The 26,887-nt window shown below is 34.0% G+C and overlaps 1 protein-coding gene across 1 annotated transcript in view; it reads right to left on the bottom strand.

The window, feature by feature from the left end:
* Positions 1–26,887, bottom strand: part of csmd2 (CUB and Sushi multiple domains 2) — a 385,015-nt gene that overhangs the window by 122,519 nt on the left and 235,609 nt on the right. The window contains exons 20-25 of the mRNA XM_051136347.1: positions 25,895–26,110; positions 25,618–25,806; positions 23,144–23,313; positions 22,902–23,058; positions 22,520–22,711; positions 15,382–15,508 (exon numbers count right to left, since the gene is read on the bottom strand). Coding sequence (XP_050992304.1) covers positions 15,382–15,508; positions 22,520–22,711; positions 22,902–23,058; positions 23,144–23,313; positions 25,618–25,806; positions 25,895–26,110 — 1,051 coding nt within the window. The remainder of the gene's footprint in view (positions 1–15,381; positions 15,509–22,519; positions 22,712–22,901; positions 23,059–23,143; positions 23,314–25,617; positions 25,807–25,894; positions 26,111–26,887) is intronic.

Here is a 26,887-nt window from a genome sequence, read left to right on the forward strand (position 1 = left end):
AGTGTGAATTGCGAGTTGGTGTCTCACATTTTTGACTTTTTTTTCCCACAGAATTGCAAGTTTGTATTTCGCAATTTACTTTTTTTGTCGGAATTCCAAGTTTATATCTTGCAATTTTGACTTTTTCCTCAAAACTGCAAGTTTTGACTTTTTCTTTTCTCAGAATTGCAAGTTTACATCTTGTAATTATGACTTTTTTCCTCAGGATTGCAAGTTTATATCACCAATTGTGACTTTATAAGATGTAATTGCGAGTTTAGGCAGAATTGTGAGATATAAACTCACAATTCTGAGAACATACCAGTCTTTTTTCCCCTCAGAATTGGACTGTACAACTCGCAACTGCGAGTTTAATCTCGAAAAAAAAAAAAAGTCTGACGTGTGAGATACAAACTCGCAATTGCAAAAAAAGAGAGAGAGAGAAATAAAAAACATAATTATGAGATAAAAAGGCTTTTTTTATTCAGTGGCTTTTTTGTGTTTGATGAGAGAAAAGAAAAAAAAAAGACATGCATGTTTGGAAAACATGAGATTGAAGAAATGATGATGAATTTCCATACTGGGGTAAACTATTCCTTTAAAGTGACATGAAAACCCCCTTTTTAATATCCTTAGAAATTATAACTACTGCTTTTCTTAACACAAGGGGTTTCCTTTAACTCAGCACTGGTTGTGATGCTTAGCTAATTAACCTCAGATCAAGGTCTTTGAGAAAAGAGTGATGCACTAATATTGAGCGGAGAAGAGGGTCTTGCCTGAACAAACATCATACTGGTAGAGCTAATCCATACACCACCACGTTAACTAATCCTCATGTTCATTTTTTATTTATTGAAATACGTTTTCTACTCTTTCGTCTATCCCTTCCTGTTTCTCTCTCTACTGCTCTACAACTCTTTCATGTAATCCTCGCTGATGGGATGGCGGTTGGTAGGGTTGTGGGGAGCGTTGGCAGAAGAGTGGGTGGTTACAGTCTGTCAGATTTGCATGTTCAATACAAAGGGGAAGGTGGAGGGAGATGAAAGACTAAACCCCATGAGGTTTGATTTGTTCCCCTCAAACCACGCAAAATGTAGAGGTCAACTGCATCTAAGGAAATGGAAAAAATACCTTTCATCTCAACACAGGCCTGATTTACTCACTCTGTTCTTTTCCACAAGCATCTACTTAGTCAAAAACAAGCACAAAACCGAGCCAAGACACTTGTCCTTCCAAAATAAACCAAAGCCACCATTTGGCCACAAGAAGCAAGCAAAGTGTCGCATGCATCTTTAAGAAACAAAGTGGCTCAATCAGACGTCAAAGGAAGTGCCAACGAGAGGGAGAAGGAGAGAAAGACAAGCAAATGGAGAGGAGAGCTGTGTCATATGAATACCAAACAGCACCGCTACCCCGGGAGTCTCGTCCGTGTTCCTGCTGCAATGACTTGGCAGACAGGGAAAGACGTGCGCTTTGTCAATGCATGTCTGTGGATGCTTTTATTTGTTTATTCATTTAACCAGACGAGTCATTGAACAACAAAATCTACATGGACGATGGGAAAGACAAGATGAAACAAATAAAATAATGAAAATACAAGATATATAACGAGATTTTAACATAAATAAGATGCCAATCTGTGCATGCGAAAAGCATTTGCACGCATTTGTGAAAATATCCACAAAGAGAGCCCTTGAAAGCTGGATGAAAAAAAAAATGACAGTTTCTTGAAACTCATTCCAGTCAGTTTTTGAATATTAAAAAACCAGTGAAGGATCTGGTACATCTAGAGGAGAAAACAAGTGAATAATACAGCATTTTTGTAAATGATGTGTGGACATATGGTTTGGAGAATGAGCAAATCTAGTGTAAACAGACGTCCTGTATAAGGAGGACAGATTTGCATTTCCTGAGGAAAATAACAGTGCTTACTAGACAGAAAGGATGCATCAGAGCTGCTTTTGCACTGTCATGATGCTTGGAGAGGTCATAGTTTCCTGTAGGCTGTTCATTAGAATTTCAACAGTTTTTGGAGTGTATAGATGGTTTTGTATGAAGCAAGATATATAGAAGCAAGTCACAATTCAGTATTATGAACGATGAATTAAATTGTACCATTCATTTTTACATGGGAATTTAAAATGTCTTTTATAAGCCATGAACCAAATCAAGCAGCTATAAGGTGAATCACAACATTGATTTGAACTTTTGAACAAAGCTACAATTTTGTATACTTAATGACTACAATGAGAAATAGAACTACAACCCACTGAAGCATTGCAAATGACAATCAGATTGCCCCCCAAACGGGCTTACATCCACCAGGTGGCTTTAGGAAAACAGCGAACGGTGTGCAATATGCATTTAAAGTGGTAAATATAAGAGGAATATGTCAAAGTCATTTATATGTGCCAAACTTCCTGGTGCCAGCCGGTGGCACTATGACTATAACTAAATATTGGCATGTAAATGTCTTCAAGGTCTTTGATCAAACATGAAGTTTGGTGCAGATTGAATATAGTATGTTTGAGTTAGTGTAAAACATGAAGTATCCTGTTGCCAACAGATGGCGCTATGATTATAACTGAATATTGGCCTTTAGATGTGTTCAGGCCAGGACTCTGACCAAACGTGAAGTCTGGGGCAGATTGAAGACTGTATGGTGGTGCTATGACTACAACTGAATATGGGCACGAATTCAAGACAGGGCTCTTATCAAATATGTGAATTTTGGTGCAGATCGGACATTGTATGACCGAAATTAGAACAAACATCAAAGTTTGTCAGGATGCCATGGACACACCCTTCAACGAAAACTCAAGATCTTCACAATTTAACATCGCAAAGGGATTTATATTACACTGACCAAATTTGGTGTTGATCTGTTTAAATCTCTAAGAGGAGTTTGTTTAAATACAATGCCTGAAAATGGCAAAAACGCCACAAACCTGCAAAGAAATTCAAAATAACAGACTTCCTACTGGGTTTCGGACTTCGTATCAGGGAACTTTTTTGTAGGTATTGGTGTGTTACATGTGTCTACCAAATTTCGTACATGTATGTGAAACACAGCTTAAGGGGCACTTTATTGAAATTTTATAGGTGGTGCTATCAAGACATTTTGCCACACTCACTTCTGAAACCCATATCAGATGTAAATTTTCACCATTTTTGGTACGTGTGCAAAGTTTCATGAGTTTTCGAGCATGTTTAGGCCCTCAAAAACGTGATTCATTTTGGAGAAGAAAAAACAGTTCCTCGCACCTCGGTGCTCAGGCCCTAAAAAAAGCCCTAAAAATATAAAATATTGATTTAAATATGTACACAATTGTTGAAATAGTTTAAGAAGACTGACTATTTTGCCCTTCGCAGTGCTTCAAGGCACAATTTTCTGGTTTGTATTTTTTTTTTTTTTACAGAATCATGGGTAATGTAGTTTTTCTAACGGAAATTTCACTGTTAAACATGATTGTAAAATAATAATAATAAAACTAAATAAATGTAATTAATGCTGTAACAAAAGCATATATCATTGATATTCTCACAGCAGGTCTGTCTTTTAGAACTTGTGTTATTGTTCAAAAATCAATTGACTGTTCACAAAGAAAAGCCATGACACTCTCATGCCACACTCACAGTATTCTCACAGCAAAAATCTTGTGGAACAAAGAGGAAACTGACAAGGTGCCAACAGAAAAGACAGCAAGTTCCTTTAGGTATGAAACAAAGCCTCAGCTTTCAAATGTAGTATTTTTTTAAAGAAATTCAAGCATCAGATACCGTTTTGTGGCTATTTAATGTGTCGTGACAGATCGCTGTAGCGCCAGATCATTTAAGTGGCACGTGATCCGAACTTTCTTTCTTTCGAAATAAACATGAATGAACATCAGAAGGTATTTTGTTTCAACCATGGACATCAATACACAATTCTTCAAGTTCAAGTCCACCGACGTTAACCTACTCTCCTGTCTGGTTTGTATTTCAGACAAAAATGGTTATGATTGGTCAAATCATCTGTCAATCAAACTCCCTGCGAAAGATCAATTCTCCTTTAGAGTAAATAAATGAGATGTTTACTTCCAGAACCCAACTGTTGTGAATCAAAAGGAGATTCTGAAGAAGAAAACAGAATGACGTCAGCATATCAATACCGTGCTGCCTTGCAATCATTGTAATGATGGTGCTCATCTCTCATGGCAGCACAGTATAGAACATCCAACAGCTCAAGGGCACCTTTATGGACATATCTGTGCAGGACATCTCCATTATACCAAATGGGTAAAAACTGCCCATTTGGATGAAAGCTATTTGATTGAAGGACGAGGTTTCATTGTGGAGCAAAAAATACTATTTTTTGGAATATAAAGGGGCGAAAATGCCACTATACACTGCTGAAAAGACTAGATTAGTTGATGGCCAGCTTCAGGCCCAGACCATGACCTGTTTGTCTGAGAGTCAGACTGTCCAGTTTAATGAACTGAAAGTGACTTACAGAAAGTGATTCATTTGTTGCATCATTTGTTACTGTACAAGTCTGAAACTCAAGACCATTTTATGTGGTTTCAAAAGGTCAAGGCCACAAGATCAAAACTCAGACTTGGCAAGCTCTCCATAAGGACTCAAAACTAGCTTCAAGCATCCTCAGACAACGAACTTTATCAAAGAGGTCACGCTTGCCATCTAGCTTCACTAGTTAACATCTGCTGATGAACAGTACAGCTACGCTAGTCTGTATTTGCTTGGAAGTCTGAGAAAGAAAGAAAAAAAGAGCTTCGCTAAATATAGACTGTAATTACATAACTTAAAAAGATGAAACACATTTAGAGTAGAATATGGTGGGTAGAACTGGCTGATGCATTAATGATTAGTTATCTTTATATGCTGCGTAGGCAGATTGGATAAATGTAAGAAGCAGTTCTCAGTCTGATTCAGCAGATGTGAGATCGTGGCCACCTTAAAAACAAGTGCACAGCACTTTTTTACCCACAGTCCACGGTCTCCTCCCTTCACTGCTGTCAGCCATCCCCACCGCAAAGTGTTCCCAGGAGAACGCCGGCAGGAGAACCATCCGGGTGTTTATCATCAGATTATTTTAGGTGCGTACGAGCACATTTCCTCCATTTAGCAGCGCATTGGATTTTGGGGTACATTAACCTTTTAGAAAAATTGTGAGTTTCAAACTTTGACAGTTTGTATATTGAGAGTAATGGCCAAGGAGACACCGCAAGTGAGACGGCGCAATTTCACAGCCCATTAAAAATCAGAATCATTAATTGATTGATCAACTCTAGTCTCTTCAGGGGTCCCAGCGCCTGCGCAAAAGAGCTAATAAAAAAGAAAATTGATCTGATCTGCACTTTTTCTACTTTAAAAACTGAACTTTCACACTTGTCTGGGACAACGTATACAGCAGCAATGATGTTCATTAGCATCTTGTCTGGTCAAGCTGGTCGATCTTGCTGATCTGGCTACTAAAGTATCACAGTGATGTCTGTGGTGCTTGAGGCAGGACTATTGTTCCCAGCATGCACCACAGCATGAATAATAAATGCCAGAAACTGCTGTTTTGCATTATTTGCAATGGTTTTGTTGTTATGTTCGAAGATGTGTATCGTGGTGTGACTGTAACCTTGTCCTTAAATAGGATGTTAAGCATCCTGCACGCCAAGACGTCTTTTCAGTTTGAAGAGTTTTTGTATCTCTCAGCTCCCAAGACTACTGTTAGCCAGGCAACTATTACATAAATTAAAAGCAAAACACCCCGCTGCAAAGCCAACAACTTTCCTACTGTGATATCTATTTTTTGAATCTTACATTATTGTTACAGTGAGAGAAATCATTACTCTAAAAGTGAAACAAAACACAGACCACTAACTTTACCAGCCCTACAATCCTACAAGTCAAATAATAATGATAATAATAATTGAAGAAATAATGTAATAATCTTGCAACACAAGGCGTTTTAATTCACCATAATCAAATTGAATTAGTAAAGCAAAGCAAAAATGTAGTTAAATTAAATGTGGAGTTAAATGAAAACTGAAATTAAAGATAAAATATGAAATTAAAAGAAATGAAAAGCATAAATAATATAAATTAAAATATGAAATAAAAAGTTTAAAAAATTAAAATGCAAAATACAATTAAAACCAAATAATAATAATACAAAATAAAAATTAACTATGTTTCATACAAAAAAAAAAAAAAGAAAATTGAGGATAAGTAATAATCTTGGAATACAAGCCCTTTTAAATCACCATAATTAAACTGAATTAATAAAGCAAAGCAAAATAAAATATGAAATGAAAAGTGAAAAATAAAAACTGTAATGAAAAATAAAACGTAATATGAAATAAAAAAAATAAATGAAAAATAAAATAATTGTACATAAATATTAAATAAAATATGAAAATTGAAATGCAAAATACAATTACAACCAAATAATAATAATAATAATAATAATAATAATAATAATAATAAATAATATAATTTAATAAAAACTAAAAAAAGAAAATTTAAGAAATAATTTTAATTTTAATTCATCATAATCAAATTGAATGAATAAGGCAATGTAAAATAAAACCATGCAAATTATAAAATGAAGCAAAAAATTACATGAAAAATAAAATATGAAATTAAATAAAAAATTACATGAAAAATAAAATAATATAAAATAAAACAGAATATGAAAAATGAGAAATGTAATAAAACAAAAACAAATTATATAAAATGAAAAATAAAACAAAATACGAAATTAAATAAAATGAAAAATGAAGTGAAAATAAAATATGAAATGAAAAAAATAAAATAAAATAAGAAATGAAAAATGAAATGAAAGCTAAAATAAAATATAAAAAATTAAATTGCATTAAATTAAAAATGACAAATAAAGTAAAATATGAAAACTTAAAATAAAATAAAATAAAATAAAAACAGCCATCAATCAAGGTGACCTTCTGGTGCAATTTCGAAAAACAGATTGCAGACGAACAAATAAAGAAGAGTGTGGAAATAAAAAGGAATAGAACAAGACAAGTAAATTAAAAAAAAAAAAAAAAGAAGAATAAGAAATAATGAGAGTTTGACAAGGTGGGACAGAAGTGATACAAAATTTTTAAAGAAGATTAGTACTTTTATTTAGCAAGGTTGTATTAAATTGATCAAAAGTGACCAGTAAAGACATTAATATTGTCACAAAATATTTGTATTTCAAATAAAAGCTGTGCTTCTGAACTTCTGATTCATCAAAGAACCGCAAGAGCAGATCGCAGGAGAACAAACAGAAAAGAGTGTGGAAATAAAAAGGAAAGTAAAAAAATAAAGAAATAACTATATAAATAACTAGCAGAAATAAGCGCAAACTTTGACAAGATGGGACAGAAGTGAGAAGAGAACAGGGTTGATGTATGACTTGAAGGCTTTGAAGGAAGAGAAAAGAGGTTGATAAAACAGCAGAATAGAGAAGGAGGGAAGAGGGACCCCGGCTTCCGTTAATTCCTCAGATTTCTTTCGTGACTGCAGATGAGCCTTGAGCGTGACAGTACGATCCTTTGAGCTGCAACTCGAATGTTCCAAACCGGCTCTGCAACAGCAGGCTTAACCGATGTCTAATCCCACGTGGATGAGAACATTTGGGGCTAGGCAGTATATCTGTCTCTCTGTGTGTGTGTGTGTGTGTGTGTGTGAAGTGGCTGCTGAAAGTAATTATCACCTTTGCCAAACAAAGGCATGTCAGATGCGGAGAAGTGTCTCTGATGAAAGAACGATGAAATATCGCCTGCACCCCCTGCCTCATGAAACCCCAAAGTGTGTCCCTTCCCCTCAGCATCCTTACACATCATACAAACATCCCAGTCCACCCTTACACATCCTTTTATGTCTCCACACTTAAGACTTTTTCATCAGCCTCTCTGGTTAAGAAAGTCCAACAGGACAGGACAGCTGATGCAGGGCGGTATCACAGAATACACCCCGTGACAGTACAAACGTTTCACCCGTTATATAAAGATATATAGTGCTTAAACTGTGGTCTATCCATTTTTTAAAAAAATCCATCAAGCTGAAAAATATAGCATACACTTCGAAGTGTGCTGCAGATGGTGCTTAATGGTTGCAATTTCAGTTTGACACAAAAACATAAGTTCAAAAAATAGAATTTATTCCAGGTATAAAAATACATTTAAATAAACAATTATTTTTATATACATACACTACTGTTTAAAGTTTGGGGGGTTATGATTTTGTTTTTGTTTTTTTAGACATTAATACATAAAGGCTGTGTTAAACTGATCCAATGTTAAGAAGAAAAGACATTTATAATGTCACAAAAGATTTATATTTCAAATAACTTTTGATTCATCAAAAAGTCAAAAGTAAAAAACTGTATTACATTTTCTAAATATTAAGCATTAAGTTTTCAGGAGTGATGGTAAAAAAAAAAAAAAAAAAAAAAAAAAAAAAAAAAGTTTATTGAGCAGCATATTACAACGATTTCTGAAGGACCATTTGATACTGAAGACTGTAGTAATGGTTGTAACTAAAAATGAACAATATTTCTACACTTTTTGCATTTTTTTTTGACAATTTTTTATAGTTATGCAACTATTTTTTAAATATTTTATAATAGAACACCATTATTTATCATTGAACTTTTACAAATAAATGCAAATAAAGAAACTTGAATAATAATAATAATAATAATAATAATACAAACAAATACATAAATAAACAGCATTTAATAATCTTAGTTAAAAATAATATGAAAAAATTACATTTAAAAAAATAAATAAATGAATTAAAAAAAAAAACATCACTTAATCTTAGTTATTGTTAATTTTAGCATTTACTAATGTGTTATTAAATTAATTAAAGAAAGAAAAAGCAGCATTTAATAATCTTAAGATATTAAAAAAATGATATTAATAAATGCATTTATGAATGCATGATTTCAATAAATAAATACATACATACATACATACATACCAGCATTTAATAATAAAAATAAGTTTAAAAAATAATAAAAAATAATATAAACAACATTTAATAATCTTAATGCTAATTAAGCATTTTCTAATGCATTATTAATATAAATAAAATAAAAACATCATTCAATAATCTAAGTTTAAAACAAATAAAAAATAAAAATAAATAAATATAAAAAACATTTAATAATCTTAATGTTAATTTCAGTATTTACTGATGCATTATTAAAATAAATAAATAAATAAGCATTTAATAATTGTAGTTAATAATAATAATAATAATAATAATAATAATAATAATAATAATAATAATAATAAAATAAACAAAAACAACAGCATTTCATAATCTTAAGATAAAATAAAAAAATGAATAAAAAACAGCATTTATTAATCTTAATATTAATTGCAGCATTTACTAATGCATCATTAAAATCACAAGTTGTGTTTGTTAACATTAGTTAATGCACTGTGAACTAACATGAACAATGAAAGATTTTTTAATCGTTTTAATAAATAGATTAATAAATAGTGTAAAACATGTATTGTTTTTAAGTTAATATAATAACTAATGCTAACAAATGACACACTGTAAAGTGTTACCATAATATGTAAGTACTAAAACTACTACTTTATTTAATTTCATTTTAAATGCAGCCTTGTTAAACATTGTTTCTTGTTTCTTTCTTACTAACCCCAAACTTTTAAACGGTAGTGTATCTACAGAAAGTCTATAAAAAGTATACGAGTGTTTGTGTGTACAGCATGTGCAACAAAATGTGTGTGTACGTGTGTCTGTATATTGATAATAATAATAATAAAACATTGCATTACCGTGGCATAAAATGTGCTGATATTTGTCATACCAGGGTCTACTTTATCCCTAGAGACAGCTGTCCTTTCTGCTTCAACCAACTCGTATCTTTTTGGACAGCATATTCTGAATGCTGCCTTAACAGAGTCCTAGTATTAGTCCCAATCCTAATGCATTGCAAATGATCTTGAATAATTGATCGCTTGAGATGAGATCAAAGAAACGTATGTGCATACCTTCCAGAGGGGAACTAGGTCTGAGACTGGAAGGGACCCAAGCTATTAATTATCGTATGTCTGTGGAAGGGGATCTAATAAACACACATACAGTACAGGAAGACGATAAACAGACACATTCTAACACTTCATTATATGACCTGCGATACTCATATATAGTCATATAAAGATACATATAGTAAAGATGCATAAATAAACAGCACACCACACTGTAACAGCTGTTTACTATTGCCAACAGGCTTTTAAAATAAATTATATTACTCAGAAGATGGGAGGAAGGTGTTTTCTGCAGCCTACGGGCCGCAGTGTTGGATTTTCACCTTAATAACACATACACACTTAAACACTCTCAAGCTCAGCTATGTTTACTTTTAGTGTTTACAAATTTCAGTTGTAGACACTTCTGATGTCTTCATGTTGTACTAGATGTGGCTGCCAGCCAATAAAAGCAAACCTGACTGTACATGGTTTATTTTATTTTATTTTATTTTATTTTATTTTATTTTATTTTATTTTATTTTATTATTTTATTTTATTTTATTTTATTTTATTTTTATTTTATTTTATAGTAAATAATAATAATAAAAAAATGCTGTTTTTTCATTTTTTATTATTATTTATTTTTTAATTAAATTTTTTAAAAAATATATTACAATAGAAAACCATTACTTAAATTATAATAATACTTAATATTACTATCATGATCAAAAAATGCAGCTCTGGTGAGAAAAAAAAGAAACTTAGAAAAAAATAAAAATAAAATAAAATAAAATAAAATAAAATAAAATAATTATGATAAAGTAAAGATAAAATAAAGATAAAAAAATCAAACTGTTAAATGTATATGTGAATGAACATGTATATTATTTATTTTAATATTGCATTAGTAAATGTGGGACACCAAGATTATTAAATGTTTAATTTTTTTTCTGTTTTTATTTTATTTTTCATTATTATTCTTTTTTGGCTAAGCTTATTAAATGCTGGTTTTTATTTTTAAATTAATTAATTAATTAATTAATTAATTTATATTGTATTATTATTAGTAGTAGTATTAGTATTATAATCACAGCTATTAAAAAAAAAAAATACAATATAAAACCATTATTTAAATTGTAATAATACTTAATAATACTACTATTATGACCAAATAAATGCAGCCTTGGTGAGAAAAACAAAAACAAAAAAAAACATAAAAAATAATAATATAAAAAAATATATAAAATAAAATAATTATGATAAAATAAAGATAAAAAATAAAGTCTTGTGGGCTCAAACTTTTAAATGTATATGTGAATGAACCTTTATTTTATTTATTTTAATAATGCATTAGTAAATATAAAAATGGACACCAAGATTTTTAAATGCTTTTTTTTTCAGTTTTTATTTATTTATTTTATAATATTATTATTCATTTTTAGCTAAGATCATTCAATGCTGTTTTTTTATTTTTAAGTTTATTTAGTTGTATTTATTATTATATTATATTATATTATATTATATTATATTATATTATATTATATTATATTATATTATATTATATTATATTATATTATTATTGGAGCTATTTAAAAAATATTACAATATAAAACCATTATTTAAATTGTAATAATACTGTAAAAAATATTACTATTATAAAAACATTTATGCAGCCTTGGTGAGAATAATAAACTTAAAATAAAATAAAATAAAATAAAATAAAATAAAATAAAATAAAATAAAATAAAATAAAATAAAATAAAATAAAATAAAATAAAATAAAATAAAATAAAATAAAATAAAAATCTTATGGGCTGAAATATATATGTGAATGAACATTTCATATTTAATAACTCACGAGAGGCCATTTAAGAGGAGGTTAAGAGGGGTTTCAGGCACTCCGCTTCACAATGTGCTTAAGTACACTGTAATCACATAGTATTTTATGGCCACGATTGCATCAGTGATTACATGACACTGACTAAGTACAAGCTTTAAACAGACAACATCTGAGTATCAGACTGTATTAAATTACACGCTTATACAAAAAAGGACAGGTGACCTCAATTATTACATGTGGCCTGCTCGTCTGGCGCGAGTATCTGAAGGGGTGTACCAACGCTAGATGCTCAATAACCCTAATGATATAATTACACTCACCTCACTGCTCATTCCCAACTATTTATGGACACAAAGAACACAGGATAAAAGGGAAATTTGATTGAGCTCTCCACATCTTCAAGACACCTTACAAAGCCTTCAACGTAGCAACACCAAATCAAATATCAATTTCCAAGCTTTTTAGCAGCAAGAAAGCAGTGTCTGGGAGCTCTTAACGTGTCCGGATGAAGGGCGGGGAAAGTATCTGATAAACAGCACAATTAAAGCCCCGGACAAATTAGGCAGAGCTCGGCAGCGAGATTTCATGCAAAATTACGCTGGCGAAACGAGTGGCAATTAACAAGGGGGCATGTTCATTCATTAGTGCGAAAGGGAGCGATTTGCCGGGGAAGGGAAGAGGTCAGCCTGTAGGACTGCCAAAGTGCTAATGTCCTCCTAGCTTCTCTGAGTCCTGCTGACTGTGACAGCACGATGAACAATACTGGCATGCACGGAGCTAGAGCTCGGCCTGCCAGCCAATCCGCTGCTTGCGGCTAAGGCGAGAGCTGACAAATATACCATCAAACCAATTAGACGCAGTATGGCCAGAGTGGTGGGACAGAGGGTAAGAAAAATGGACATACTGAGTCATTTGATCAAATGGGTGTGTTTTCTGTGGAAGAAAAAAAGATAACTGCAACTTTTACCTCACAGTTGCCTTCTTTCCTCGCAATTACGAGTTTATATAACGCAATTCTGTCTTCTGTTTTTGAAATTGTGAGTTTATAACCTGCAATTCTGACTTATTTTCTCAGAATTGTAAGATATAAACTCGCAGGAGTTATAAAGTCCAATTCTGAAAAATCAACACGTTCTCACTACCAACTCCTCACAAACTGACACTTGGTTAGGATCCCTTGGTGTTGCTTTTTGGCGCTGAAGGTCCCCCTTTAGTGTCATTTTTTGACGTACAGGATCCTCCCCACTGTTTTCAGTTGTTTGTCTTAATTTAATGGCTTGCATGCATTTTTTAAAAAATAGAAATAATTTTAAAGAAATTTATTCTTTCATAGAGCACCTAAACCCACCCACTTCTAACAATATAAAACTCACAGCAGTCAAATACAAGTACAGTCACAGGTATTTATTGCAAGAATTGACAAGCAGTATAAAAGCATGACAAACAAGTCCTGTTGCATTCCCAGTCCCATACGATATCTTTATGCGATGCAGAGAGTAAAACTTGAGGTTTTAATTGCTGAAAACAATCCTGCTCCGTTAACCCGCTCCCGAACATTAGCATGACGCAGTCGGTCACGAAACACACAAGAGCCAATGGCATTTCAAAACCAAAGCTGATGTAATGCTGCTTCTGGCAACATTTTTTTTTAATTCATGCACAAACTGCAGGACACAGGATGAGCTTTACGGCGGACGGATGTGGCGATTGCATTTCTTGCGTTTTATTGACAAATGGTAGGTTTAGGGGCAGGGGTTGGGTTATGTGCTCATAAATGTGTAAATAGTGTAATGTAAATAAAACTATTGTGACTGTTTACATTAAAAAATTGCACCCCAAACTATATGCAATAGTGGCAATATTATTACCCAATATATAATTTAATTATGATATAATTTATATAATTTAATCATGATGATAAAATTCCCAGTGGCTTTCACATCGGCATATTACACCAAGGGTCTCTTATTTAAAGCAAACATCGAAAAATGACGCTTGAGGGGTACCCTGTGCGTCAAAAAGAGAGGCCAAGGGGTCCTGACCAGTTGGGAGTGAGAATGTTTTGGAAAAGGAAAGGAAAGGAAAGGACGTGAGGTGTGGCCAAGTATGGTGACCCATACTTGGAATTTGTGCTCTGCATTTAACCCATCCAAGTGCACACACACACACACACACACTGTGAACACACACCCAAAGCAGTGGGCAGCCATATTGCTATCGCTGTGGCGCCCGGGGAGCAACTGGGGGTTCGGTGCCTTGCTCAAGTGACTCACCTCAGTCGTTGTATTGAGGGTAGAGAGAGCGCCGGTTATTCACTCCCCCCACCTTCAAACCCTCCCTAACAAGCCTGGCTCCCTAACCATTAGGCCATTTTCTTACAATTGCAAGTTTATATCTCACGATTCTAGGAAAATAAAAAATAAAAAATCTGAATTGCGAGGTCACAGTGATGACGTTTTTGTGGCCAGAGCCTATCTGGTGAAAAAAATGACAGTTTTCAAGTAGCTAATCTACAGAAGCCAAAAAATAAAATAAAATAAAATAAAAAAGTTAAATTTGAGTTTATATTTTAAAATTCTGACTTTATCGCAATTCTGAGATCATATCTCATTTCTGATAAGAAAAATCAACTTGTTATTCTCTCTTTTCCCCTCGGCTCAGAATCATGAGTTTATATCCCACACTTCTAGCTTTTTTTTTTTTACTCAGAATTGACAAACTTGCTATTGTTGAGTTACATCGAGTTATAAAATACAATTTATAAGCTTGCATTTGCGAGAAAAAAGTCAGAATTGTGAGATAAAACAGGTAAATGTAAAATGTTATAGGTTTAAAAGAGAAGTTTACTTCCAGAACAAAAATTTACAGATAATTTACTCACCGCCTTTTCATCCAAGATATTCATGTCTTTCTTTCTTCAGTCGTAAAGAAATTGTTTTTTGAGGAAAACATTTTAGGATTTCTCTCCATATAGTGGATTTCTATGGTGCCTGCGAGTTTTAACTTCCAAAATTGCAAAGGCTCTAAATGATCCCAATATAATATGTCCCCTATGAACTGTATATGTGGATATTATGTAGACCTATAGTTTAAATCAAACTGAGGCTTTAAAAGTAGGGTAATCATAGCAGGTTTCATCCATTAGTAGGTGCATTCAAACATCTGCGTTTAGTTTGAAATGGCATCTTTGATGACAGTATTCTATAATCTATAAGATTCTAACATCCAAAGGCACAACAATACATTCTCTTGCTTCTACATTCCATTGATTTTACCCTTTCCCTCCACTTGTTACCAGTGGTTTTCTCCCACCACAATGTGCATGCAGCTGCAAGTGACGTAGCTGTGAAGTCTGCTCAAAAATGGTCTATATATAATGGTACTTCTTTCATCAGATGGCTCAATTAAGGACATTTCTAGAGCTCGGGATCGATAGCAAGGTCGAAGATATTGGATGGAAGTTACATTTCGAGGCAGATGAAGATATCAAAAGCAAAACAGAGAGATGAAGAGACAGATGGTGAGGAGGGGGGTAATGGAAGAGTAGATACCCACCCGATGGTGCTTCCAAGTGCCGCCTCAATGGTCCAGATACAGTGCAAGTTGTGCTCGTAAGGCGCTGGGTAACCAGGAGACAGAATCCGGCCTGTGGGCTCGTCTTTAATCGTTCCTCCACACTCGGCTGGGTGAAGAAAGAGATAAACAAAGGCGCAATCCTTCAATGACAGCTCACAACACCGCAGCACAAAACATAACATCTTTTACAAAAAAACATGAAACAAATAAACACAGTTGGGTCCAAAAGTCAGAGACCACTAGTTTAAGTGCTTCTATTTTATAATATAAGAAAATACCACATCATATAACATAATATACAGTTGAGGTCAAAAGTTTACATACGCTCTGCAGAATCTGCAAATTGTTAATTATTTTACCAAAACAAGAGGGATCGTACAAAATGCATGTTATTTTTTATTTAGTACTGACCTGAATAAGATATTTCACATAAAAGATGTTTACATATAATAACCCTGTTTAAAAGTTTGCATACACTTGATTCAAAATATTGTGTTTTTTTTTTTTTAGTGATATCCTGTGTTCTGAACAGTTATTTTTCAGAAAAATTCTCCTCCACTAATTCTTTGGTTTTTCAGCATTTTTGTGTATTTGAACCCTTTCTAACAATGACTGTATGATTTTGAGATCCATATTTTCACACTGAGGACAACTGAGGGACTCATATGCAACTATTACAGAAGGTTCAAATGCTCACTGATGCTTCTGAAGGAAAAACTATGCATTAGGAGTCAGGGGTGTAAACTTTTGAACAGAATAAAGACTTGTACATTTTTCTTATTTTGTCCAAATATCTTACCCCCTTCAGAAGCTACAGAAAATACTCACATGTTTCCCCAAAGACAAAATCAGTTAAATTTACCCTGATCTTCAAATTCCAAAAGTTTTTACCCCCCGGCTCTTAATGCAGGAGCATCAGTGAGTGTCTGAACCTTCTGTAATAGTTGCATATGAGTCCCTCAGTTGTCCTCAGTGTAAAAAGATGGATCTTAAAATCATACAGTCATTGGAAAGGGTTCACACACAAAACATGCTAAAAAACCAAAGAATTAGTAAGAATTAGCATATGTAAACTTTTGTACTCAACTACTGATTTTTGAATTCAACTATTATTTTCTCTTATGGACAATATGCAAACGTCTTTTATATGAAATATTTTATTCAGGTCAGTACTAAATAAAAAAATAACATGCATTTTGTATGATCCCTCTTATTTTGGTAAAATAATTAACATTTTGCAGATTCTGCAAGCTGTATGTAAACTTTTGACCTCAACTGTAATATAAAAAATTTTCATTTTACACTGATTATTTGGTATAAACTAGATTTAGTTAAAAGTCACTAAAAAGTCACTTAAAAGTCCACAATATGTGGACTAGCTATATGAATAAATGCCAATAACAGAAACACTGGGTATAAATATTCGCTCAGTTAAGAACTTTAAAATAAAATAAATAAATAAACAAATAATATAAAATAAAAGCATTTAAGTGACACGTCCGCTTCCGTAAGGGATTCTGCATTCGTATCTAAATCCCTGAAGCAAGGATGGTACACAATGTGCTGTGCAGTGATGCATCATCAGGTGGCAGGGGCGCGTATAACTTTCCACTTTAAAAGAATACATTCAGCACTGAGCAGAGCTTTATGAGTGATGAGCAGAATAATATGGCCGTATATCACCTCCAGGATTAAGCCTTCCTTGGGGAGGGCATATTTCCTTTGGCTAATATCACTGATAGTGTTGGTAATATGTCCTGCCCCAGACATGACTATCTATCTTGCACCGGGGCAATGGTGATGCTGGTGGTGGCGGACAGCGGGGGTACAAATCACTTGTTTGTCAGAAGGTTGGGGCCAGTGCATATGACAGTTCCAGTTTCACGGATCAGGAAGTTATGAGAGTGTTATATCCAACCCCCTGCCATTGTCATCACCATCCCAGAGGTCAAACGCGTGTGCCCTTACACAGCATAAACTCGTACTATACATACACATACACACCCTTCAGACATAGGTCAGTTTGTATACAGAATACAGAGTAAATTCCTTCTATTACGCATTCAAGTTGCCTTTTATTATTTTATTTGGTAGCACTTTACAATAAGTTAACATTAGTTAAATACATTGACATGAACTAAGAATGAACAACGCCTCTACAGCATTTATTAATCTTAGCTCATTTCAACATTTACTAATGTAGTATTAAAAGCACAAATTGTGTTTGTTAACATTAGTTAATGCACTGTGAACTAACATGAACAAACAATAAACAACTATTTTTATTTATTAACTAACATTAACAAATATTAATAAAAAGTGTAATGGTTGTATTTCTTCATAGTTTATTGTAATACTAACACTTGTCACTTGTCACTTTTTGACACTTATTTTATTTTAATATTTCTTTATTTAGTTATTTTATGTTATTTTATTTTATAAGCTGCCTGACAGACTAAGTCTATATATCTGCAATATACACCGGTTTACTCACAAATGTTAAACCTTCCATGAAAATGCAAAGAACATTTTGGCTCTTCCATACAAATGTTCTTTGAAAATTTGAATATTTCCCAACCTGTTTTTCATTATATATATATATATATATATATATATATATACTATGATATCATGTGCATTATTTTATTTTATTTTATTTTATGCTGCCTGAAGTCTAAATAACTGCAATATACCCAAGTTTACTCACAAATATTAAACCTTCCATGAAAATGCATTGACTAACCTGTTTTAACAGTTTGACTCTTCCACACGAAATTTGTTCATTTAAAATTTGAATATCCTTGAACCTATTATTTTTTTATTTTATTGTTTATTTTATTGCATTTAATTTAATTTTTAATTTTATTGTATGCTGATAAACTAAGTCTATGTATCTTTAGTATACACGGTTCATTTACAAATGTTAAACCTTCCATGAAAATGCTTAGATTAATCTAATTGTTAATTTGAAATGTTTATTTTATTTTATTTTATTTTATTTTATTTTATTTTATTTTATTTTATGAGCTGCCAATATACACCGGTTTACTCACAAAAGACTATTCTATATTAACAATTTGGCTCTTCCACACAAAAGTTATTCATTTAACATTTGAATATCCTACAAGCTGTTTTTTTTTTTTTTTTTAATTATAAAAAAAATATAATCTATTAATTATCTGATGTTATATGCATTATTTTATTTTAGTTGATTGTAGACATTGGCATTTTGGTCATGTCCATCTAAGTTCAGGGACGGTTATAATTAAAACATACAGTTTTAGGCCAAACACTAAAAGTTTTAAAGTGGTGGGTGATGAAACATCTCTTCACAAGGACAAATGACTATAGTTGAGTCCAATTACATTCTACATTAAAATGGATTCCACTGGGTCCTTGTAAATAAAAGTTAGAATAAAGCATAAGATTTTTGACTGGGTTGTTAGCTCAATAACACTTTTTCCCCACTTATGAAAGAACAGATTGAACACTTTGAAGCTTTGAAGAAATTATATAGTAAGAAAAAAAGAATCTTTTTCCCCCTGTACAAAATGTTCAGAATAAAAATACTGATCAACAGTAATCCAGTACTACTTCCCTAAAACTGTACTGATATATAGAAATAAAATACAACTTTACTTCAGTCTAGCCAGTGGAGGGGCACTTCACACATTTGTTCCAGACACTTTCCCTCCACACATCTCTCCTTGAGTCTCGGACAAGCAATGACACAAATTACATGGTGACCGGTGTATGTAGTCATGTGAGATATACATGTCATACCACACAAGTGCAATGTGTTCAAATGCACACTTCATCCTCTCAAACCACTGTCATACATACTGAAAGGTATAATCAGAGACACTGAGACATACTTCTTGATCTGCTGGTAGTGCAGAGAGAGAAAAATAATATGAATTGTTGAATGCAAAAGAGAAAGAAAGTAAGAGAAAAGTAGAAAAATGTGGTGTGAAAATGCCACTGGAATTAATCTCTCTCTCTCTCTCTCTCTCTCTCTCTCTCTCTCTATATATATATATAATGATTTTGTTCCCTAATCTTCTGTTCTCTTCAAAAACTAAACAAAGATGAGAAATAAAATTGAGGATGAAAGCACATATTAAACTGCAAAGGCCTTTTTATCATTTATTTATATATCTCAAATTTTGAGATTTATCTATTGCACGTTATTTATGTTTTTTTCATCTGTCTTTCTCACTCTTTTTTGTGCAGTTTTTCCCATCTCATATGAATTTTGTTCTGACGAATGTTCCCATAGTGGACAGCAGAGCCATAAATCACAATGAAACAAACCCATCTTCTTCAACTCCTGAGATGACCTGCTTCGTAAGTCATAAAACTACATTTCTTGCTCTCTCATTCTCTCTTACTTTCCTCCCCTCCCCTCTTTTCTCTCATTCTCACCAACTTCTCATTTCTCACTGTCCACCCTCTGTTTTCTACAGTACTAGTTAGTTTCCTGTTGTGCCAGATGAAAAAATATTTGCTTGTGCCTCTACAGTTCCATTTTCCCTCTCTATATGTGCATTTCAGTTTTGCCTAAAGGTCTCCATAGGCTCAGGTGGGAAAGCACCATAATTCAAAATTCAACAGCACTGCAGAACGCTTTGAAAAGTGGGTCTGTGATGAACTCGCAATGAGGTGAACCCAGAAATAGTTTAGGGGAAAATTCCGCCATTAATTACTCACCCTCATGTCGTTCCAAACCCATAAGACCTTCGTTCATCAACACACATTAAGATATTTTTGCTGAAATCTGAGAGTTTTCTGACCCTGCATAGACAGCAACACAACTGACAAGTTCAAGACCCAGAAAGGTAGTAAGGACATTGTTAAAATCAGTGGTTCAACCATAATGTTATGAAGCTACGAGAATATGTTTTGTGTGCAAAGAAAGCAAAAATAATGACTTTATTCAACAATTTCTTCTTTTCCAAGTCAGTCTCCGCCATGCGTTTTGGAGAGTATCACAAGGTATGGGTGTAGTGCTGCGGACACAGGAACCAGTGTTCAGTTGTAGTTGCATGCTGTACAGAACACTGTGTTTGTATACACGTCTGAAGAATTTGACTAAGGATGACTTGCAATTATTTGCACCAGAATATACAGATGATGAACTGTGTCATGATACTTTCGTGAATGCACAACGAGGACTAACAAAGAAGAGAAATTGTTGAATAAAGTCATTATTTGTGTTTTCTTTGCAGCAAAAAACAAAGTATTTGAAGCTTCATAATATTACGTTGAACCACTGATGTCACATGGACGATTTTAACGATGTCCTTTAGAGATGCACGATATTGGATTTTTGCAGATATCCCATATGCCGATATTTTTTCATCTCATTTTGGCCGATACCGATACCGATATATATCCTTTTGTTTGGAAAGTTAGTTTTTAACAATTAATTAAATTAAATTAAATAAATAGTAATGAGTGGTTTACATTCAATCCCTTCTTTTTCATCAGTAGGCTAGCATTATTTATGATCTGAATTTTGTGAATTAAGTTCACTTTTCCTATGTTATAAGCCGAACTTTGGATGCTTTCACTTTCAAATTCGCAATCTGAAAACAACATTTCAAAAAACGAAAACAAAAAGAAAAGTAGAACTAAACTGGGTGACTGTGAGGGTGCTTTGCGGGACATGAATATGCGCATGGTCGCTACTAACATTTGCCTGCTAACCAATTATTTATCTTATAAAGAATGCTTTATACCTCACTTGTGTCATAATATTCACGTAAAAATGTTTCATATGAGCAACAGTGTGTTTTGCCGTTGCGCCGCCTGGAGAAAGAGAATTCACTGACCGGGCGCCGTAATTACCTTAGGGATCATTTTATTTTAAATGCGGATCATGTCATTTGCAAACATAGCCATTGTGTTTCAAAATACAACAAAGAGCACCATAAAACCATTTAAAATGTGCATTTAGCGATCTAGTGACTATGAAACAGCAACAGTAAATGATCCCAAATGGTACAACGACGCGCTTTCTCCTATAGCCACTGCTGCCACTGCACGTGCTATTGCTACGCATCATCCTGTATGTGCATTCTCAGTTTAAATGCAGCGATCCAAAACAGTGAATCTACTCCTCTTTCAGTCAAAACTTTGCTTCAAGAATGAGCTACACTGCTGACATGATCTAATCCCTAGCACATCCTCAGCACATGTGAGTTAACATCTTATCGGCAAGACATATCGGCATAATTTTTCATATCGGGCCGATGCCAATATTTACATTTAAAGTCATTATCGGCCGATTCCCATATCAGTCCGATAATATCGTGCATCCCTAATGTCCTTACTACCTTTCTGGACCTTGAATGTGTCAGTTGCGTTGTTGTCTATGCAGGGTCAGAAAGCTCTCAGATTTAGTCAAAAATATGTTCATTTCTTTCCGAAGATGAACAAAGGTCGCTTACACCAAACAATTTTGGTTGAAAAAAATAAATAAATAAAATAGGGGAAAACATACATAAAATAAAAAGTAAACCTTGTAAGTTGTTCAATAATGTAAAATATACCTCACTGTAAAAATATATATGTCCTAATGTTGAGCAAGTAGGGCCCTATGAAATCCGTTTTACTTTTTCCCAAATTCATTTTTTTCCGTTTTCATTTTTCTGGATTCCATTTTCTCCCGTTTTAATTTTTTTATTTTTAACGGTTAAATTAAATTTTATTAATTAAAGAGCATATCTAATTAATTGAAACTTATACAATTTCACATCAATTTAAAAAAAGGTTTAACAAAAATGACTTGTTTAGGGCCCTATGAAAGGTTTTATTTTTTCTCACCAGTTTTATTGTTATCAAATTCTGTGTTTTAGCATGTCTAATTATTTGAATGCATACTTAATGTATTCAAATTGATTCTTAAAATAGCCTTATGAAAGGTTTTGTTTTACCCTCAAAAAATCTGTGTTGTATATTTAAAGTGTTTTGGTTATCAAATGAAGGCATAAAACATTAATTTCATTTCTCTTTTAACTATTGAAAATTAAGCAAAATTTTTTTGGCAAACAAAGGGGAATATGCTATTAAAAAGTAAAGTGTGAATGAGCATGAGTATTCAGTAGCATCTTACCAACACACAGTGGGAGTGGGCTGTCCCATGCTCTCCTCTCCCCTCTGAGACACGTCAAAACCTCTGGGCCCTTTAAAGTGTAGCCAGGATCACAGCTATATGACACCGTGCTGCCTGCGAAGTGACCTTTGTCCTCCTGTTTAAAACCGAACTGAGGTACACCTGGGTCCTCACACTTCACCAACTCAAAACCTGCAAAAAAAGACAGGGGAAAAAGTGTGTCCTTCAAAACCTCTCCTGTGGTAGGTAGGTTTTCACCCAACTAACTATCTATCTATCCATCTATCTATCCATCTATCCATCTATCTATCTATCATATACACACACAAACAAACGCATGTACTGCTGTGTAATGTCTGCAGGGTGTCAGTATGCTACTCACTGGTAAAGTGCAGCTCGAAACCTTTGCTGGTATTGTCACTGTTGCTAATGAACTCCAGCCACATGGTGCTGGACGTGCTGTTTAGAGTGACATCCATCATATCTGTGCCTGTGAAGGTGCCCAGCAGTCTAGCACTGTTACTGCTGCCATCATACACCTGAAACATACACACAAAACAGTCACATAGTCATCATATAGTTTATATCCGACACAAGCACAAATACACACTAAGTCACAAATACCTTAAGCACGTCATCTTCCTCCAGGTGGAAATCCCGCGCTCTGAGCTGGATTCCTTTACCGGATTGGGTTTGGATGGAGTAGATACACTCATGGTTGTTACCGTAGAAACCAGGGTAGTTGGGTGAGAGTAAAACTCCTTGTTTCCCAGTTACGGACGATCCGCATTCAGCTGCAGCAAGGGAGGTAAGAAGTCAAATGACCTCTGACAAACCACCCATGATCTCAGTATAAACACAAGCACACTTTATACACTCATGCTGGCAGTCAGGGGGTGGTGCGTGTTTGGGAATGAGTGCAAGTCAATTTTGGCTCGGATACTGAACTACACAAATTAAAAGTTGAGTCAAAACTGAACTTTACTGAACTCAGCAGCACCACACACGTGTTGTGGTACTCTAGTGAATACGCGTCGAAGATTGATACTGAAATTGAAATTGTTGAATAATATCATTATTTTTGTTTTCTTTGCACACAAAAAGTATTCTTGTAGCTTCATAACATTACAGCTGAACCACTGACGTGGTTTGACATGGATTATTTTAACAATGTCCTTTTTATCTTTCTAGGCCTTGAACGTTTTAGTTGCATTGCGGTCTATGCAGGGTCAGAAAGCTCTTGGATTTCAAACGAATTTAATTTGTGTTCTGAAGATGCATAACAACATAAGATAACAATATGTGACCCTGGATCACAAAACCAGTCGTAAGGGTCATTTTTTCAAAATTGAGATTTATACATCATATGAAAGCTGAAAAAAATAAGCTTTTTATTGATATACAGTTTGTTATGATATGACAATATTTGGCTGAGATACAATTATTTAAAAATCAGGAATCTGAGGGTGCAAAAAAATCAAAATATTGAGAAAATCACCTTTGAAGTTCTTCAAATAATATTCTTAACAATGTATATTGCTAATCAAAAATTAAGTTTTCATACATTTACAGTAGGAATTTTACAAAATATCTTAATGGAATATGATCTTTACTTAATTTCCTAATTATTTTTGCCATAAAAGAAAAATCAATAATTTTGACCCATACAATGTATTTTTGGCTATTGCTACAAATAAACCCCAGCGACTTAAGACTGGTTTTGTGGTCCAGGGTCACATATAACATAACATAACATAACATAACATAACATATAACATAACATAACATAACATAACATAACATAACATAACATAACATAACATAACATATAACTCAAAGCTAACCTAACCTACAGTAACTGAACATAACATAAAAACCTAACCTAGCATAACCTAGCATAACATAACATAACATAAAAAAAACTTAATTCTAACATAACATAACCTCAACCTTAACCCAAACCTAACCCTAACCTAACTGAACCTAACATAAAAACCTAGCCTGATCTAACCTAAAAACCTAATATAACTTAACTCTAATCTAAAAAACCTAACATAACATAAAAACCTAACCTAGCATTACATAACATAAAAAACTTAATCCTAACATAACCTAACCCTAACCTAACATAACCTAACTTAACCTAACATAAAAACCTAGTCTAACCTAATCCAACCCAACCTAACCTAACATAACAACATAAAATAACCTAATCCTAACATAACATAACATAAAAACCTAACCTAACCTAACATAAAATCCTAACCTAACCTAACATAACATAACCTAACATAACTGAAGATGAACGAAGGTTACAGCAGGGGTATCAAATTCAGTCCCTAGAGGGCCGCAGCCCTGCAGAGTTTTGTTCCAACCTTGCTCAAACACACATACTATGCAGTTTTCAATTAAGCCTGAAGGACTTGATTAGCTGGATCAGGTGTGTTCAATTAGGGTTGCATCTAATTTCTGCAGGGCTGTGGCCCTCCAGGACTGGAGTTTGACACCCCTGTCTTACAGGTTTGGAAGTGAGTAATTAATGACAGAATTGTCATTTTTGGGTGAACCATTCCTTTAAGTCAACTAAACCATATGTTACTTATTTAAATAAGTTTAAATACAAGTGCTCTGACAAATAAACATAAACATGTTCACAAATGAGCTGACCTAGTTTCACAAGAGTGGTAAACAAATATGAAGCAAGGATAAGCCAGATATTGCTGCAGAAAATACATAATACCTAATTGCTGTCTTCAACCGGAACGTCAAAATCATAATGTTAACAAATTACATTCTAAATTTAGCATCTAAACCATTCCAGAATTAAGTTGAAGAAGTCTGGTCTCAAAGATACTTAAATACTGATATCTACCATTATATTAATGCTGATTAAGCATTAAACAGAATTTGGGGCTGAGTCATAACATTTTTCTTCCTGTCTGGTATCGAGCTCTAGAACTCTTGAAATGGGTCTGCTTCAGGCTTTTAATTTGAGATATGAAGTTTCATCATGTGTGTGTGCATGTCTGAGGCACATGAGGGGAAATATGTTGTATAATTTGCAATTAAAGCAAAATGAAAAGCATGTGACCACCTACCAACACACCTTGGCAGAGGGGAACTCCAAACCCGCCGACGCCCCCCTAGACACACCACCCTCGCAGGCCCCTCGAGACGGTACCCCGGAAAACAGGAAAAGATTAGCCCGTCCCCCACCCCGAACTGCAGTCCCTTACGAGTGCTGAAAGGGGGGACGCCGGGATCTTCGCAAGGCTCCAGATCATATTCTGAAGGGGACAGATAACGGATTGATATTTTGTTGCTTCTTCTGTTATAAATGTCATGCAGTTTAAGCTATTGTACAAAGGTCTCTACCTGAGAAAGTGATGTTAAAGCCCTCGTAGGACACAGAGAAGTCCGAGAGGAAACGGATCTGAGCGGTGTAGTTGCCAAAAAGTCCAGCGCTAAGAGGGGGCGGCAATGTAGACCCGGTCAATCTCCACAGGGGTTGAGAGAAACTACCATTTTCTGTGACTAAAAGGTGGTCGTGTGGACTCTCCAAGTGAAAAGTGTGAAAGGTAAACTGGACACCTGCGGAGATTGAGAGGTGGAGAAAAACACTGGATATAGATCAACTGTTTAAGAGTTCACAAAGGCTTCAGTCACACATAAATGCAGGAAAACGAATGTCAAACCATCAGGTTTACCTGGATTTCAGGTCCTAAAATTGTATACCAGACAAAAGGGATAAACAATGACTCTGTCAACACTCACAGTGCAAGGTGAAAAAAACTACGTGAATCCCTAGGCTAATGATTTCTCCAAAAGTTAGCATCAGCTGTGTTCAATCAATGAGGCGAGATTGAAGATGCTAGTCAAAGGCGCTCTGTACTTTAAAAAAAGAAATGCTCAATTTTTCGAGTTTTCTATTCAAAAAAAGCACTGCCTCATGTGAACTGCATCCCGAACAAAAGAGGTCTCCGAACGCCAAAGATTAAGGATTGTTGACTTGCATAAAGCTAGAAAAGGTTCGAAAAGCATTTCTAAAAGCCTTGTTGTTTATCAGTTGATGGCAAGACAAGTTCGGCTTTTTTTCCTAGGAGTGGGCGTCTTGTGAGAAGAATCGTAGAGTGTCAGCTAAAGACTTACAGAAATATCTGGAACATGCTAATGTTTCTGTCAAGGTGATTATGATGCATGAAACGGTAAACAAGAACGGTGGAAGAAGAAACATTGCCGCATGTATGAACTCCACAAGAGCATGCGAATGTTCCAAAGACTTTGAAATTAAAGCATGGTGGTCCATCATGTCTCTGGCTCTGAACCACTTGTTTTCAATGACAGAATAATGAATGCAGTCCTGACCTG

This window comes from Labeo rohita, chromosome 19, assembly GCF_022985175.1.
Source record: "Labeo rohita strain BAU-BD-2019 chromosome 19, IGBB_LRoh.1.0, whole genome shotgun sequence".
Taxonomy (NCBI): Eukaryota; Metazoa; Chordata; class Actinopteri; order Cypriniformes; family Cyprinidae; genus Labeo; species Labeo rohita.